Consider the following 17,571-nt stretch of genomic DNA (forward strand, 5'->3'; position numbering starts at 1 on the left):
TCTCTCTCTCTCTCTCTCTCTCTCTCTCTCTCTTACTGAGTAGTGGGTGCAATAAGTAATTAATAATAATAATAATAATCTTCATAGGGATTTAAATAATGTTCTTTAATGGATATATATATATAAATAGTGTATTAAAGTGTATCATTCAAGTCATATTTGTGTCCTCAAAATGATGTGTTGTTTTTTTCTCCACGCTTTTTCCACACAAGTTGCACTTGTGAAAGGTTCCACTGCTACTGGGTAGAGGGAAAAAGTGAGTGTTCATAAGTTTTCTATTAAACCTACAATAAGATACAGCTTATAAGAATAGTCCTACAGAGTCATTTATCTGCTCAGATCTCAAGTCAGCAAAGGCATCAACACCATCTATTTGTCTGTCTACAGAAAGCCGCCACCATGAGTACGGACGCAGAGATGGAGCAGTATGGCAAGGCCGCCATTTACCTCCGTAAGCCAGAAAAGGAGAGAATGGAGTCTCAAGCTATGCCCTTTGATGCCAAATCTGCAGCATATTGTGCTGATCCTAAGGAGCTGTATCTCAAGTGTAAAATACTAAAGAAGGACGGTGCCAAAGTCACCGTGGAATTGCTCGACAACAAGGAGGTACGTAGGTAGAGGTGAATCTAAAATAAAATAGTGACACAGTACAACTGTAATTGCAAGACATTACAAAGTTGTGTTTTTATTTTTAGGAAAGAACTGTAAAGGAGGCTGATGTCACCCCTATGAACCCTCCCAAGTATGACAAAATTGAGGACATGGCCATGATGACCCACCTCACTGAAGCCACTGTCCTGTATAACCTCAAAGAGCGTTATGCAGCATGGATGATCTATGTAAGGTTTTCTACATGCTGAGAACAGTACAGTATTGCACGTGTCGATAGTAAAGAAAGAAAAATACAGAGTACAAGTTATATCATCAAGTGAAAACCATGGAATAACAAATTCAAACAAACTCATGGTTCTGAAGTTAACTTGCTCATTAGTTGATGCCACTTGCAACTCGTGATCCGTTGTCCCAGATGTGGCATGCTCAGTGTTATGTTGTATGATGTTAATGTTCTCTCTCTTCTCCCCTTCAGACCTACTCTGGCTTGTTTTGTGCAACTGTGAACCCCTACAAGTGGCTCCCAGTGTACGACCAGGACGTTGTAAATGCCTACAGAGGCAAGAAGCGTATTGAGGCTCCACCCCACATCTTCTCTGTCTCTGACAACGCTTATCAGTTCATGCTGATGGGTACGTACTAGTCAGGAAAATGTAAAGAATACATAACTATTATGGTTTCGTGCTGTATCCGTGACTAAAAGCTTGCTTTACATTTTACAGATAAAGAGAACCAGTCTGTCCTGATCACGTAAGTTTCCCATCTACTAGGCATTAAAAAAAGAACATTGTACACAAATTCACCGACTGCATTTCTCTGAATGTATGTATGCATTTATAACCAGTGGAGAATCCGGTGCTGGAAAGACTGTGAACACCAAGCGTGTCATCCAGTACTTTGCAACAGCAGCTACTTCTAGTGGAGAAAAATGTGCAGCCGATAGTGGTAAAATCAAGGTATATGTACAGGTTTTTAACATTAACAAAACACTTTTTTTGAACATGAAGCATTTATATTCAATATAGCAATTCAATTTCAAATAAGTCTGACTAAATTTTAAATATGGCGATGTCTAAAACATTCTAGGGGTCACTGGAGGATCAGATTATTGCAGCCAATCCCTTGCTGGAGGCCTATGGTAATGCCAAGACTATTAGGAATGACAACTCATCTCGCTTTGTAAGTATAAATAATGACATTTTATGAGAAAACCTGCAATAATTCCACAATGTAGAGGGATGCAACAAATTGTGTTATATCATCAACAGGGTAAATTCATCAGAATCCATTTCAACCTAACGGGTAAACTGGCCAGTGCTGATATTGAGACATGTAAGTATGCAGTTACATATTGAGTTATGTACAACCCATGAAGATTATTATTATTATTATTATTATTATTATTATTATTATTATTATTATTATTATTATTATTATTATTATTATGAGTTATGCACAACCCATATAGATCTGCTGGAGAAGTCTAGAGTGACCTACCAGCTTGCTGCAGAGAGAGGTTACCACATCTTTTTCCAGATGATGACCAACCACAAACCTGAGATCATTGGTAAGTGTAAGTGGAATTACTGATAATGCAGTGAGTACATAAATTAATGAATAAAAAAGTTCACAATTTTCTCTTTTATTTAAGAAATGTGTCTGATCACCTCCAACCCCTACGACTTCCCGTTGATCAGCATGGGTGTGATCACTGTGGCCAGCATTAACGACAAGGAGGAGCTGGACGCTACTGATGTTAGTGAACATATTTTAACATACTTTCTAATACTCACTGTGCACTGCAGTCAGTAGCTCTGCAAAATGTATTTTCTAAAGCAGTTGCTCTAAAAGTTTTCAGGCCGTGACCGCCCAAAATAATCCTATTTGAAATTGGGACCCCCCCCCCCCCACACACACACACACACACCCTGACAAGCACTTGGAATTGTAGGAGTTGAGGCATTACATTTAGTTTAACTCGGTTCCACAGATAAATATTGTGAAAGTAGCCGATCTACATGTTTTCCTCTTTCTTTGATAATATTTGACAATTTGGCCAATGTTTTTTTTGGTATAGTTTGTTGACGCAGTAAGGGTCTTAATGATCTGTTTGTATAGGTATTAAAGCTCTGATGACATTTATTTTCATTTTCATTTTGTCTTTTGGGGGGTTTTATGACCTCAATTACACCCAAAAAACCTTTGAACATTCAGTGGATTTTCTGTGGTCTGAGGTTTTCTGAATAATTAGGTAAAAAAATGTGCTGGGATTGGCCCCTTGACTTTGACGTCATAGTCCCTTAATCCCGCCCCCTCTCCTCCCCGCCCCTCCCCTCCCAGCAGAGGCGATGATTGACAGGCAAAATCACTCAACAGTGACACCTGCAGACAAAGATTAATTTTTTCATTGCAGTTGAAAAGGCTTTGGAAATCAGAGAGAAAAAAACCTGCCATGGATCACTGGAGTGGATTTTTCAGTTCAAACATTTTAATACATGTTTGAAGGTCCACGATAAAGACTTTTAATGTTGTAAAACTGAATGTCATGAAACCTTTAAAAGGTCTTAAAAGTCCTTAAATTGTCACTTTAGAAATGTGCAGATACCATGTATATACACTTATACTGTATGTTGGTTTGTTAACTGCTGAGTTGAACACAGTTCTAAAGGATGTTTGTTAATCTAATGCTTAACCTCAATCTTTTGAATACATCTCTGCTTATTGACATCAGGAGGCTATTGACATCCTGGGCTTCGACGCTGAGCAGAAACAGTACATCTACAAGTTCACCGGTGCAGTGATGCATCATGGGGTCTTGAAGTTCAAACAGAAGCAGCGTGAGGAACAGGCAGAACCTGATGGCACGGAGGGTGAGCTGATCTTTATTACTGTCTCCCCCAGGCCGAAATGCTTGATCGCAGCGAAACTGTGCACCCACACTCCCTGGATGCCAATTCAGAACCTTTGCCCCAAATTTTTCACATGGGCCTGTAATAGGAGGCCTACCTGACCTGGCGGAGACCTGTGCTCCGAGGAGCACTTTCTCTAGTTATTATCATTATTATTATTATTATTATTATTATTATTATTATTATTATTATTATTATTATTATTATCACGGAGGGTGAGCTGCATCTTCAACTAAGGAATGAAAATAATGCATACTTTGTCACAAGTGTTGTATTTACTTATATTCTAAATGAATATTATATATTATATTATATATTATTATATATTATATATTATTAATATATATTCTAAATTACTGTACATTTCCATTATGAATTTTTCAAAGAATACTGGTTAGACTGATGGTTATTTGGTTTACCTATGATCCTAGATTACTATCTCTATGCATTTGACGTATTACCTTGTGTTTACCTTGCTTACTGTAAATCACTCTCTGGATTAAGAGCATCTGCTAAATGCCTAAATTGTGAATTGCAAATTGTATGAACATTTCAGAGGCTGACAAGATTGGCTACCTGTTGGGTATAAACTCGGCAGAGATGCTTAAGGCGTATTGCTACCCCAGAGTGAAAGTCGGAAACGAGTATGTCACTAAGGGACAAACAGTGCCACAGGTGAGTAAGTTACACATGTTCTGATTTCATACTCACCTTATATTCTCAACACAGCATACCATAAGAACTCTAATATCTTTTTGAGTTGAGTCCAGACTGTCTTAAATCATCTTCTGTAATTAAAATGATCGTCCAACATTATTGTCTCCGCCAGGCCGAAGGCGTGGCAGAGACTGTGTTTTACACCCTGTCCGTTCGTCCGTGCATGTGTGTGTGTCCGTCCGTCCGTCTGTCTGTCTGTGAGTAGCTAATCTCCGGCACCTTTGGGCTGCTCGCAGCGAAACTGTGCACGCACACTCCTTGGATGCCAAAGCAGCACCTCCGCCCCAAATCTTTCAGATCGGCTTGTTATAGCGCCACCAGGAGGTCAATTTTTGCGAAACACATTTTTTTATATTAATCCTACAGATTTTTTCCAAACAACACGCAAATCGGTACACAGTATCTTTATGGTCATTAAACAAAACTGATCTTTCAGATTTTACATATTCCATCCTGATTGGCTAAGATTGGCTTCCAAAGGGCTCCGTTTTGAACAAAATGCCTCAAATAATGAAAGCATTTCCGTGAAATTTTGCACGCACATTCCCACTAGGCTGAGGAAGAAATGCCACCCTTTTGACATTGCCCTATTATAGCGCTACCAGGAGGCCGATTTTTGCAAAACACATTTTTGCTGGCCCACAATAACCTACTTGACCTGGCGGAGACCTGTGCTCCGAGAAGCACTTTTTATAGTTTCTAATTTCTATTTATTTATTTAATATATGAATAGCATACAAAAAAAAATCACTCTGCAGAAACATGTGCAGTTCCATGCACAGGTCTCTGACATTTTATTTTAACAGTAGTGTTATACCTGTAAAAAAAAGAAAGAAAACAAAAGAACACTACACATTGTGTATCCAACCCGCTCACTCAGATCAGCTAACACAGGGAAGCTGTCAGAACCTTCCCATAAACACCCAGGACAGACTCTTCTCCCTTCTGGCTTCCAAACTGTGGAACAAACTCCCCATTGCAGTTAAAACTGCAGACTCACTCCCAATCTTCCGCCGTAATCTGAAGACTGTACACTTGCCCTAGCCTTGAAGACCTTGCAGGCTTATGCAAAGGCAAAAATGGAATTTAGAGCATGTTATGTAGACAGATGCCAGGTTCATTTGTAGACCTGGCATCCTATAGTGTGCATAGTTTCAATGTACATTTTTCAATGTAAAGTTGTTGATTATACTGTTTAGACTGATGATAGGTTATTGGTTTACCTATGATACTAGATTAATATTGCTTTGCATTTGATGTATTACTTAGTGTTTTCCTTGCTTACTGTAAATTGCTCTGGATTAAGAGTATCTGCTAAATGCTTAAATTCTAAATTCTAAATTGAATAATTCAAACCCCTACTAATAACGTTCCTATTTCCTTAGGTAATGAACTCAGTCGGTGCCTTGGCCAAGTCCCTCTATGAGAAGGAGTTCTTGTGGATGGTCATTAGGATCAACGAGATGCTGGACACCAAGCAGCCGAGAAACTACTACATTGGTGTGCTGGACATCGCTGGTTTTGAAATCTTTGATGTAAGCATGAACTTGTTTTAAGTGGGATATACTCATTATTTTTTGTCACAAAGACTTTAAGAGACTGCAGGCTAATGGTATTTCCACCCACAGTTCAACACCCTGGAGCAGCTGTGCATCAACTTCACCAATGAGAAACTGCAACAGTTTTTCAACCACACCATGTTTGTTCTGGAGCAAGAGGAATACAAGAAGGAAGGAATCCCTTGGGATCTCATTGACTTCGGCATGGACCTGGCTGTCTGCATTGAGCTCATTGAGAAGGTATACAATTATTATTATATTATATAATTATGTTATTATGTATTATCATGGACTTGGCTGTCTGCATTGAGAGAAGGTATACTATTAGTTTGTACTTTAGCATATAATTTGTTTTTGTCATTGTCTCTTTTGTCTCCTTTAAAAAGCCCTTGGGCATCTTCTCCATCCTTGAAGAGGAGTGCATGTTCCCAAAGGCTTCAGACAAAACTTTCAACGACAAGTTGCATGGCACACATCTTGGAAAGTGTAAAGCCTTTGAGAAGCCCAAGCCTGCCAAAGGCAAGGGTGAGGCCCACTTCTCCCTGATTCACTACGCTGGAACGGTGGACTACAGCATCACAGGCTGGCTAGAGAAGAACAAAGACCCGTTGAACGACTCTGTGGTGCAGCTGTACCAGAAGTCTTCAGTGAAGCTGCTGGCTGTGTTCTATCCCCCACCTGAGCCTGAAGGTATGTTTATTAATATAATAATATAATATAATGTGTTCTATCCCCCACCTGAGCCTGAAGGTATGTTTATTATTATATTAATCCTCCTATAATTCCCCAAAACTCTGTCACCGAAACCTGTCACCAAAACCTGTTCTGCCCGGTTCTCCTCAGTGAGTGGAGCAAAGGGAGCCAAGAAGAAGGGTGGTTCCATGCAGACTGTGTCTAGTGCTTTCAGGGTAAGAATATGTATTCATTATTATCAATATTATATTCCTGTAAGAATGAAGCATTATTATTATCAACATTATATCCATGTAAGAAATAGGCACGTCTTTTCATGTTGGAATTAAACAATTTCTGTATCACATGTTGTGAGCTTGTAGATCAGCTATCTTTGAATGTCTTAAGTTTAATACAGGGCTTAACACATTCCCTGCCAGAGGTTTTTTAAAACATTCCCAGCCAGTGCCAGCATTTTTAAAGATTTTTAAACCTTTTTTAACCATTTTTTAACCATTTTTTAAGTAGTCACAAAATATTTTCCGTGATCACCGTCCTCACGGTGATCCCCTCATTACACACACAGGAGTCTCGTAGAATAGTGGAGGGGAAAAATCCGATCGCGGTGATCCGTTCCATAACTACAGCCAGTTGAAAATAGAATGTTTCACCAAAAAATACATAGTAAAAAAAAAAGGTACACAGGAGCCGAGATACAGGATTTCACGTGGCTCTAGAGAGGCCTCGCTTATTTTGGGGTTACAAAATCGTGGGATAAAAATGAAACAAAATATATATATATATATATATATATTTTATATGGGGGTCCGCGGACCCCCTGGGAGTCTTGGGAGCCGCGCGAAACATCACGGACCCCTTCAGACCCCATATTGATGTGTATATTATTCATATAGATCCACCGTCTTGCTCCCTCTGGCTTTAGTTTTTTCATGAACCTGCTTGCTTGTTTCTGGCGCACAATCTGGCAACGCTGACCTGGTTGCTTGTTTTTTTCCCAACCTGGCAATCCTGACTGAGTGGCGAGTCATAGTGTTAGATGCTGCGTTTAGACGCTGGCGCGGGTAATAATGTATTGTTTGGGATGTGCATGGCACGAAAATGATGGACATATTAGCGTGAGTGTGGTGGGATCAAGCCCCCAGAACCCAGTGGTTTCTATGGGTGGGATAGAGACATTACCAAGCGAAGGGCTCGCGTCTGTTGTTGTTGTGCAGATGGAGAGATTTCAATGGCCGCCGCTTCGTTTTGCCTCGGGTGTGGCCGTTGGCGCTCGGGTGTGCTCACGGTAAACGGTGCTAAAGTGTTTCCCCGTCCGGTGTGGTCGGTAATGTGGTGAGTTGAATTAATTATGCTCCGAGGAGGCAAATGTGTAGTGAGCAATGAAAAGTAGCCTACGCCACCCGTAAATTCATCGCGCACGTTGTGGCTAGTGTTGTGGTGACATGTGATATGTTGTTGTTGTGTTTATCCCGAAACAATGAAATCAGTGTGGCGTCAGTGTGGCATCGGAAGCTGGGAGATTTTCCAAATGTATAGATAGATAGAAGTTAACCAGGGAGTGAATGCAGCAGTAAATCTTTTATATATATATATATATATATATATATATATATATATATATATATATATATATAGACATGTCCGTCTTTGGCGGTAAACGGGTGTATTTTAAAAGACGGACATGGCAGGCAATATTAAGTGGTTAATGTATGTTTTAGAAAAATCTGAATCTGCACAGTAACTAGTATCTAAAGAGTTCAAATAATTGAAGTGGTGGAAAAAGTACAATATTGTATCACTTTTTATTAATAATAAGCCTAATTGGCTCTTCTATGTCTCAATAGGCGAACTTGCAGGTGCTGATGACCAACTTGAGGAGCACTCATCCTCACTTTGTGCGCTGCCTGATTCCCAACGAGTCCAAGACTCCAGGTATACACAGAATATGTATATATATATATATATATATATATATATATATATATATATATATATATATATATATATATATATATATATATTTATTTATATATTTATAATTATAATTATGATTATTATATATATATGATTCCCAACGAGTGAGGTGGTCATATAATGCAACTTTGGCCAGTGTGTAACTATTCTGTCCCAATAACAATAATGAAGCAACATCTTTACAGGCCTGATGGAGAACTTCCTGGTTATCCACCAGCTGAGGTGTAACGGTGTGCTGGAGGGCATCAGAATCTGTAGAAAGGGCTTCCCCAGCAGAATCCCATATGCTGACTTCAAGCAGAGGTATTCATTCCTTTTTCCAGCAGCTCTTAGTTCCACACCTATTAACTGGAGGCACGCAAAATGACCATGAACTTCTGCAAAATAGGTACAAAGTACTGAATGCCAGCGCATGTCCCGATGGCGCGTTCATGGACAACAAGAAAGCCTCTGAGAAGCTGCTTGGGTCCATTGACGTTCCTGTTGAGGAGTACAAGTTTGGACACACCAAGGTAAACACACTGTGAACCTGGTTTATCAAGAGAGGACTAAAAGTTGATTTTACAATTAGTTACAGTGTTTGTAACATTGTGTTCAGGTGTTCTTCAAAGCTGGTCTGCTGGGTACGCTGGAGGAGATGCGAGATGAAAAGCTGTTTGCTCTGGTCACATTGACTCAGGCTCTTGCACGAGCTTACATCATGAGAACAGAGTTTGTGAAGATGATGGCAAGAAGGTACTTTGAAAACATAATTTATTCAATATTTAGTATCATTTGTAAGTAAACTTTTTCTTTACTGTTCAACATAATTTTGTCATAGTGTCAAATCACTATAATAAAAGCTTTAGGTGGCAAGGAAAAACTCCCCTTAATCGGGGGAAGAAACCTTGAGCAGGACCAGGCTCTAGGGTGGGTGTCCATCTGCCTTTACCTTGTCAGGGGGAGGACAACAACTATATTACCAACTTTAATAAAAACGACAACAATAACAACAACTATAATGACACACTAAAAGCAGCAGGTATTTAACAACCTGCAAGGAAACCCTCGATCTGCACCTCGGGGTCCACAATCCAGAAAAAGTAATGCTAAGTTTATTGTACATCAGTATGAAACTAGGGAGAACCAAGGTTTATATGAGATACCAAGAAACAAAGTTTGTGGCAAGAGTTATTTTATATTCACAGGTATTTGTCTTTGGAATGAGCTGCCTCTGTGTGTCAGGCAGTCTCATTCTAAACTCTCCTATAAATGAGTGTGAAAATACTGTTACGGAAAAAGTCACAGGCTTTGTTAGAGATTTTAGGTTGTTTTCAGTGGTTTCGTATTTTGTGAGTTCATGTGACGTGCTGAGTAATTTATTGGTGCTATGTAATTTTATTCGACTATTGATTTGTATTTATGTTGCAGGACCACATTACGCTTTTATGTGTATATCCTGGATTTAAGTTATATTGTGACCAAAATCTAATCAAATCAGTCATGACTCATGATACACTGCAACTGTGTTCCCTCAGAGACGCCATTTTCACCATCCAGTTCAACGTGCGCGCATTCTGCAATGTGAAACACTGGCCATGGATGAAGCTGTACTACAAGATCAAGCCTCTCCTGCAAAGCGCTGAGACTGAGAAGGAGCTGGCCAACATGAAGGAGAACTACGAGAAGCAGAAGACTGACCTGGCTTCTGCCCTGGCCACGAAGAAGACTCTGGAAGAGAAGATGGTGTCTCTGATACAGGAGAGAAATAACCTCCTACAGGCATCAGCATCAGTAAGTAGGCTACACTGGACATGGTCCTATTCCCTCCCTCAGATCACAAAGCTGTGCTTTTTCACACTATGCTCCCTAGAGTCTGTACCCCCCAACAGGCAACTGCAAAAGTATATCTCGACCAGAACAGAACTAACGCTGACATGTTTCCTCCCTTGTGTTTTTTTCTTCATTGACCACAAGGGAGAAGATAGTCTGAACGATGCCGAGGAGAGATGTGAGGGTCTTATTAAAAGTAAGATTCAGTTGGAGGCAAAGCTCAAAGAGACGACTGAGAGACTGGAGGATGAGGAGGAGATCAATGCTGAACTGACCGCCAAGAAGAGGAAGCTGGAGGATGAATGCTCTGAGCTCAAGAAGGACATTGATGACCTGGAGCTCACCTTGGCCAAAGTGGAGAAGGAGAAACACGCCACTGAAAACAAGGTATATATTATACACTCTAGATTCAAGATTATACACTCTAGATTCAAGATTATACACTCTAACAATCTTATCCATTTATAGTACACTAATGATCCATTCCACTGGTTTTCGAACTTTAACATTTATTCTGTCAGAATTACAGACTTGTAAGGGTCAATTTAGACCCCCCCTAAAGGAACCCTGAGAGTCCCTGGAATCCACTTTGAGAACCACTGATCCATTCCATGACGAAAAATTATGTTCTGCTTATATCAGGTGAAGAACCTGACAGAGGAGATGGCCTCTCAGGATGAGGGACTTGCTAAGCTGACCAAGGAGAAGAAGGCCCTCCAAGAGGCACATCAACAGACACTGGATGACCTGCAGGCAGAGGAAGACAAAGTCAACACTCTGACCAAGGCCAAAACCAAGCTGGAGCAGCAAGTTGACGACGTGAGTTTTTCAAAGTGAATTGGGTGTTTGGAACACATTATGTATGTCTTCGCCAGGCCGAAAGGTCTGTGTCTGTCCGTGTGTCCGTCCGTGTGTGGGTGGCCACCAGGAGGCCGATTTGTGCAAAACCCATTTTTTTATAGTACTCCTACAGATTTTATCCAAACGTCATGCAAATCGGTACACAGTATCTCTGTAGTCATGTGATCAACACAGATCTGTCCGATTTTCCAGATTCCATCCTCATTGGCTAAAGTTGGCTTCCAAAGTTTGCAGGATTGGTCCGTTTTGAACAAAATGCCTCAAATCATGAACGCAGCTTGCCATTTTCGTGAAATTTCACACGCACATTCCCATTAGGCCGAGGAAGAAATGCCACCCTTTTCACATTGGCGTGTTATAGCGCCACCAGCAGGTCTAATTTAGCATAACACGTTTTGGGAACAAAATGCCTCAAATCATGAATGCACTGTCCGATTGCCGTGAAAGCCCTAAGAAGAAATGGCACCCTTTTCACAATGGCCTATTATAGCGCCACCAGGAGGCCACAATAATGTACCTGACCTTACGGAGACCTGTGCTCCGAGGAGCACTTTTTCTAGTTTGTTCTTTGTTTCACTGAATTATTCATTTTTGTTTTGAATTATTGTGCAGCTGGAGGGTTCCCTGGAGCAAGAGAAGAAGCTCCGCATGGACCTTGAGAGAACCAAGAGAAAGCTGGAGGGTGATCTGAAACTGGCCCAGGAATCCATCATGGACCTGGAGAATGACAAGCAACAGTCTGACGAGAAGATAAAGAAGTAATGTGCACAAACAATATGAATAATTAATAATAATAATAATTATTCATATTAATAATAATAACAATGTGAAATGTCATGGAGAGAAACCACCTGCAGAATGACACAAAAATATGATGTGCTGTATTCCAAAGGAAGGACTTTGAAGTAAGCCAGCTTCTGAGTAAGATTGAGGATGAACAATCTTTGGGGTCTCAGCTGCAGAAGAAGATCAAAGAACTCCAGGTATTTTTATGTTCTGTAAAATCATTAATAATGAGTTAGAGTGAATTATTACTTTCAGATGTTGATCTAACATCATTAATTTGAAAGGCTCGTATTGAAGAACTGGAAGAAGAGATCGAGGCGGAGCGTGCCGCTCGTGCCAAGGTTGAGAAGCAGAGAGCTGATCTCTCCAGGGAACTTGAGGAGATCAGTGAGAGGCTGGAGGAGGCTGGTGGAGCCACCGCTGCTCAGATCGAGATGAACAAGAAGCGCGAGGCTGAGTTCCAGAAGCTGCGTCGTGACCTTGAAGAGTCCACCCTGCAGCATGAAGCCACCGCCTCTGCTCTCCGTAAGAAACAGGCTGACAGCGTGGCTGAACTGGGTGAACAGATCGACAACCTCCAGAGAGTCAAGCAGAAACTGGAGAAGGAGAAGAGTGAATTCAAGATGGAGATCGATGACCTCTCCAGCAACATGGAGGCTGTTGCTAAGGCAAAGGTATGATGGAATGCCTGTGGATAATATCATTATTGAGATAATACTTGTTGAATGAACCAATCAGGGGAAAAAAATGGTAATACATGAGGTTTGTCCAATCATTGAATATGTCCAATGTCCATATCCAGGGAAATCTTGAAAAGATGTGCCGCACCCTTGAGGACCAACTTAGTGAAATCAAGGCCAAGAGTGATGAGAACATTCGCCAGATCAATGATGTTGGAGCTCAGAGAGCAAGACTGTTGACAGAGAACGGTAAATATTCATCTTAAAGTCTACATGTATGCATGGTTTGTCGATGGTACTAAAGCAAATCGACCATAATTAGAGATAATGCTTTGCTTTGATCAGCAGTTATCCCGGGACTTGTTGTTGATCTTTGAAATATTTGAAACAAATATTACAATTTCTAATTAGGTGAGTTTGGTCGTCAACTGGAGGAAAAAGAAGCTCTCGTGTCACAACTCACCAGAGGCAAGCAGGCCTTCACCCAGCAGATTGAGGAGTTGAAGAGAGTCGTTGAAGAGGAGGTTAAGGTAAGGAATAGTTTTTCTTTAACCTTTTCACATTTTTTTACAAATAGGCATAGTTTCATTCAGATGACATTATTTTGGCAATTTTCTTTTGACAGGCAAAGAATGCCCTTGCTCATGCTGTGCAATCAGCTCGCCATGACTGTGACCTTCTGAGGGAGCAGTTTGAGGAGGAGCAGGAAGCCAAGGCGGAGCTGCAGCGTGGAATGTCCAAGGCCAACGCTGAGGTGTGTCAGTGGAGGAGCAAGTATGAGACTGATGCTGTCCAACGCACTGAGGAGCTGGAGGACGCCAAGTAAGTGATCAGTGTTTTACACTAACAGTTACTACTCTTTATAAGTGATCAAAGTGTTTAAAGCTATCAGGTACCACTTACTATACAAAGTAATTGATCAATGTTTTACACTAACAGGTACCACTCTCTGTACAAAATATTGCCCACATTAATTTGATTCCATTCAAAACCGATTAACAGGAAGAAGCTAGCCCAGCGTCTTCAGGAAGCTGAGGAGCAAATCGAAGCTGTGAATTCCAAGTGTGCCTCTCTGGAGAAGACCAAACAGAGACTCCAGGGCGAAGTGGAAGACCTCATGATTGATGTGGAAAGGGCCAATGGCTTGGCTGCCAACCTTGACAAGAAACAGAGGAACTTTGATAAGGTGCTTTGACATTCATTAGTTTAAAACATAATAATTTCTCCTTAAAGTGGGGTAAATAACACATTTCATTACAAATGCTGTGCAGGTCTTGGCTGAATGGAAGCAGAAGTATGAAGAGGGTCAGGCAGAACTGGAAGGAGCTCAGAAAGAGGCTCGCTCTCTCAGCACTGAGTTGTTTAAGATGAAGAACTCCTATGAGGAGTCTCTGGACCAACTGGAGACCATGAAGCGTGAGAACAAGAACCTGCAACGTGAGTCTTTCTCTACATCATTCTTTTAACAACAGTTTTTTTTTTTTTTGCTTCAATGTGTTTTTTGCATATTTCATCTGAGCCAAAAGTCGGGTCAAAAGGTCATCACTTTGCTTTTAAAATTCATTCATTATTTTCAATCCACTGCAGAGGAGATCTCAGACCTGACTGAACAGATTGGTGAGACTGGAAAGAACATCCATGAGCTGGAGAAGTCCAAGAAACAGGTGGAGACAGAGAAGTCAGAGATCCAGACAGCCCTGGAGGAAGCTGAGGTAAAAATGTAGATGAAGAATGCAATTGTCTATAGTTTAGCAACCCCACAGAAGTGGCCTGGACATACTTGCTCCTCTGAGCAATCGAGCTCTCTTAGTGTTGCCTGTTGCGGACTGGTGAGTTGGCTATCCGGGTTCGATCCCAGCTCAGATCGTTGCACTATTCGCTACATTGGTGTCAGTAGTGGGATGCCTCTCCCCGTGTGAGGTACATGGAACGTTAAGCGTTTCACTTGAATGGGGGTGTTGCGACCCCACAGAAGTGGCCCGGCCGTAACTCGCTCCTCTGAGCGAGCTAGCTCTCTTAGAGCTGCCTGTTGCCTGTTGCGTGCCAAACTGGTGAGTTGGCAATCAGGATTGGATTCCAGTTCAGGGCATGCACTTCTCGCTACAATTATTTTTGATTTCTTTCAATAAGCTTTATATTCAAACAGTGTAGCAGTATATGATCATTTTGATCCTGTGTTACATTTTAGGGTACTCTGGAGCATGAGGAGTCCAAGATTCTTCGTGTCCAGCTGGAGCTCAACCAGATCAAGGGTGAGGTCGACAGGAAGCTGGCCGAGAAGGATGAGGAGATGGAGCAGATCAAGAGGAACAGCCAGAGGGTGACTGACTCCATGCAGAGCACTCTGGACTCTGAGGTCAGGAGCAGAAACGATGCCCTGAGGATCAAGAAGAAGATGGAGGGAGACCTGAATGAGATGGAGGTTCAGCTGAGTCACGCCAACCGGCAGGCTGCTGAGGCCCAGAAGCAGCTGAGGAACGTCCAGGGACAGTTTAAGGTGCAAAACATAGTAGTTAGTAGACAGACACATATTCAAACAGTGGAGCTGCTTTGAAAAGTATTACCACATTCTGATGTTTCTCTTCACCACTTCAAATGTGATATATTTTAGGATGCCCAACTGCACCTTGATGATGCCATCAGAGCTCAAGAAGATGTGAAGGAACAAGCTGCCATGGTGGAGCGTAGGAATGGCCTCATGGTTGCTGAGATTGAGGAGCTGAGAGTGGCTCTGGAACAGACAGAGAGAGGCCGCAAAGTGGCTGAGCAAGAACTGGTAGATGCTAGTGAGCGTGCCGGACTGTTGCACTCTCAGGTAAGTCAACGAGAAGCTCTCAACATAAAATATTTTACATTCAAGTCATGCATACCTAAACTGAATCTTCTTTTAGAACACAAGCCTTTTGAACACCAAGAAGAAGCTCGAGTCTGACCTGATCCAGGTCCAAGGTGAAGTCGACGACAGCGTTCAAGAAGCAAGGAATGCTGAGGAGAAGGCCAAGAAAGCCATCACTGATGTAAGTTATTACGTTGTGACATTCTTGGACAAGTTTGTTGTGTGATGCAGCGGCATGGAGACCAAGAACAACCTTCCTTGCTGGACAGTAAAGTATATTTTATATATACAAAAATGCCTTTCCAGGCTGCTATGATGGCCGAGGAGCTTAAGAAGGAACAGGATACTAGTTCTCACCTGGAGAGGATGAAGAAGAACCTGGAGGTCTCAGTCAAGGACCTGCAGCACCGTCTAGATGAGGCTGAGAACCTGGCTATGAAGGGAGGCAAGAAGCAGCTCCAGAAACTGGAGTCTAGGGTAAGATGTATAGTTTACATCAACACAGGTTATTATCATTGATGATGAAATAACATGAAATAACCTCATAATGTATAATTCAACTGTGAAGGTGCGTGAGCTGGAGGCAGAGATTGAAGGTGCACAGAGAGGTGGAGCAGATGCTATTAAAGGTGTCCGCAAATACGAGAGGAGAGTGAAGGAGCTGACATACCAGGTACTGTATATCATGTTCACTTCAATGACCATCATGCCTCTGACTAAATTAATAGATTGCATGAAAATACAATTAACGTTATGAATTAACTCTGACTGTAGACTGAAGAGGACAAGAAGAATCTTTCCAGGCTTCAGGATCTGGTAGACAAACTGCAGATGAAGGTGAAGGGCTACAAGAGGCAGGCTGAGGAAGCGGTAAGACAAATATACATATTGATGAATTTTCACTTGTGGCTGCCATGGTTATAGTACCGTTGTCATACTGTAACTAAGGAATAATAGGAATCAGTTATGTAAAACTGACCAACAGCAGAGCAGAGTATGTTTCAGTGTCCATCTCGCTGCTTTCCACGAGCGGCACATGGAATCTCTAGATTGCTGTGCTTCTATATATGGCTTCCGCACCATGGGGAAGCTGTGGAGCCTCTGTCCTATTAATGTAACACGGGTGCTGAAAAGAAAGGCAAGCCGTTCCACCACAATGCACACGTGCTGCAGACGCAGGCAGTGTGTTTCAGGCAAAATAGTAAGAATTTCCAAAATGGACTACAGAAAGCAATAGATTTTGTTTCCTCTAAGTTTGGATTTTTCGCTTGGCGTGCAAGGACAAGAACACAGCCATGACCGCGCTGTTCCAATTAGAACGTGTCAAGGCTCATCCATTTGGTCCCATAAGGAACTCATGAACATGCCACATGGGCTACTGCATTAGCCACAACCACACTTTACAATTTCCTGAAATTGTCTTGTTTGGACTATAATTGCAAGATGCTCTTTCCTTTCAACCACCTCTATCATATTGTAGGAGGAAGCAGCCAACACTCACCTGTCCAAGTGCAGAAAGGTTCAGCATGAGCTGGAGGAGGCTGAAGAGCGTGCTGACATCGCTGAATCCCAGGTCAACAAGATGAGAGCTAAAACTCGCGACTCCAAGGTAAATACATGTGCAATATGAAGGTTCATTATGTTGACTATCTTTAACTAAGATTTAACTAAAGATTCATATTGAATATCTAAAATGATATTCCTATTTTTACAGGGAAAAGAAGCTGCTGAATAAGTTCTTCAATTCAAGTCACCGTAAAAAGTCATAAAATATGATGTATTCAATAAAGGTGGCAACAAAATATTTTTTTTATTTCTTGTATTCATTACTTCGTCAATCACTTTTTATTGTCAGGTTTGTCAGAATATTCTGGTTCCAACTCACATGTCCACTTTAACTCATTGCAAAGATAAATAACGTGTAACGTGTATGGTTTTCAAGTGCCAAGACCTCGTTAGCATGCTCATTAAATGGTGCTCCTTAGACACTTGCTTTTTCTTAATTTTTTTACCAAATCAAATTTGGCTTCCGCATTATTCTGTGGTGTGACAAACTCACATACATATTATTACTACTTTAGGGTGCGGTCACACCAAACTTTAATTCTGCCTATGCGCCGTATTCTGCAATG

General features: G+C 41.3%; 1 protein-coding gene across 1 annotated transcript; it reads left to right on the forward strand.

The window, feature by feature from the left end:
* Positions 1-399: 399 nt before the first annotated feature.
* Positions 400-17,207, forward strand: LOC308086085 (myosin heavy chain, fast skeletal muscle-like; the record flags this gene model as incomplete). Its single annotated transcript, XM_080429455.1, has 39 exons — positions 400-606; positions 696-839; positions 1,088-1,244; positions 1,335-1,362; positions 1,457-1,568; positions 1,699-1,791; positions 1,881-1,944; positions 2,081-2,179; positions 2,264-2,367; positions 3,344-3,482; positions 4,078-4,196; positions 5,624-5,773; positions 5,867-6,037; positions 6,184-6,487; positions 6,641-6,705; positions 8,335-8,422; positions 8,650-8,767; positions 8,853-8,976; positions 9,063-9,199; positions 9,982-10,237; positions 10,421-10,663; positions 10,919-11,095; positions 11,750-11,895; positions 12,030-12,120; positions 12,208-12,597; positions 12,726-12,852; positions 13,015-13,133; positions 13,229-13,425; positions 13,606-13,789; positions 13,875-14,040; positions 14,191-14,315; positions 14,792-15,100; positions 15,215-15,418; positions 15,495-15,620; positions 15,746-15,916; positions 16,008-16,112; positions 16,214-16,309; positions 16,920-17,048; positions 17,154-17,207. The coding sequence occupies 39 exons, from the start codon at positions 400-402 to the stop codon at positions 17,172-17,174; spliced, it is 5,805 nt and encodes a 1,934-aa protein (XP_080285581.1). The 3' UTR covers positions 17,175-17,207.
* Positions 17,208-17,571: the final 364 nt, after the last annotated feature.

This window comes from Gymnoscopelus braueri (assembly GCF_963280865.1).
Source record: "Gymnoscopelus braueri genome assembly, chromosome: 5".
Taxonomy (NCBI): domain Eukaryota; kingdom Metazoa; phylum Chordata; class Actinopteri; order Myctophiformes; family Myctophidae; genus Gymnoscopelus; species Gymnoscopelus braueri.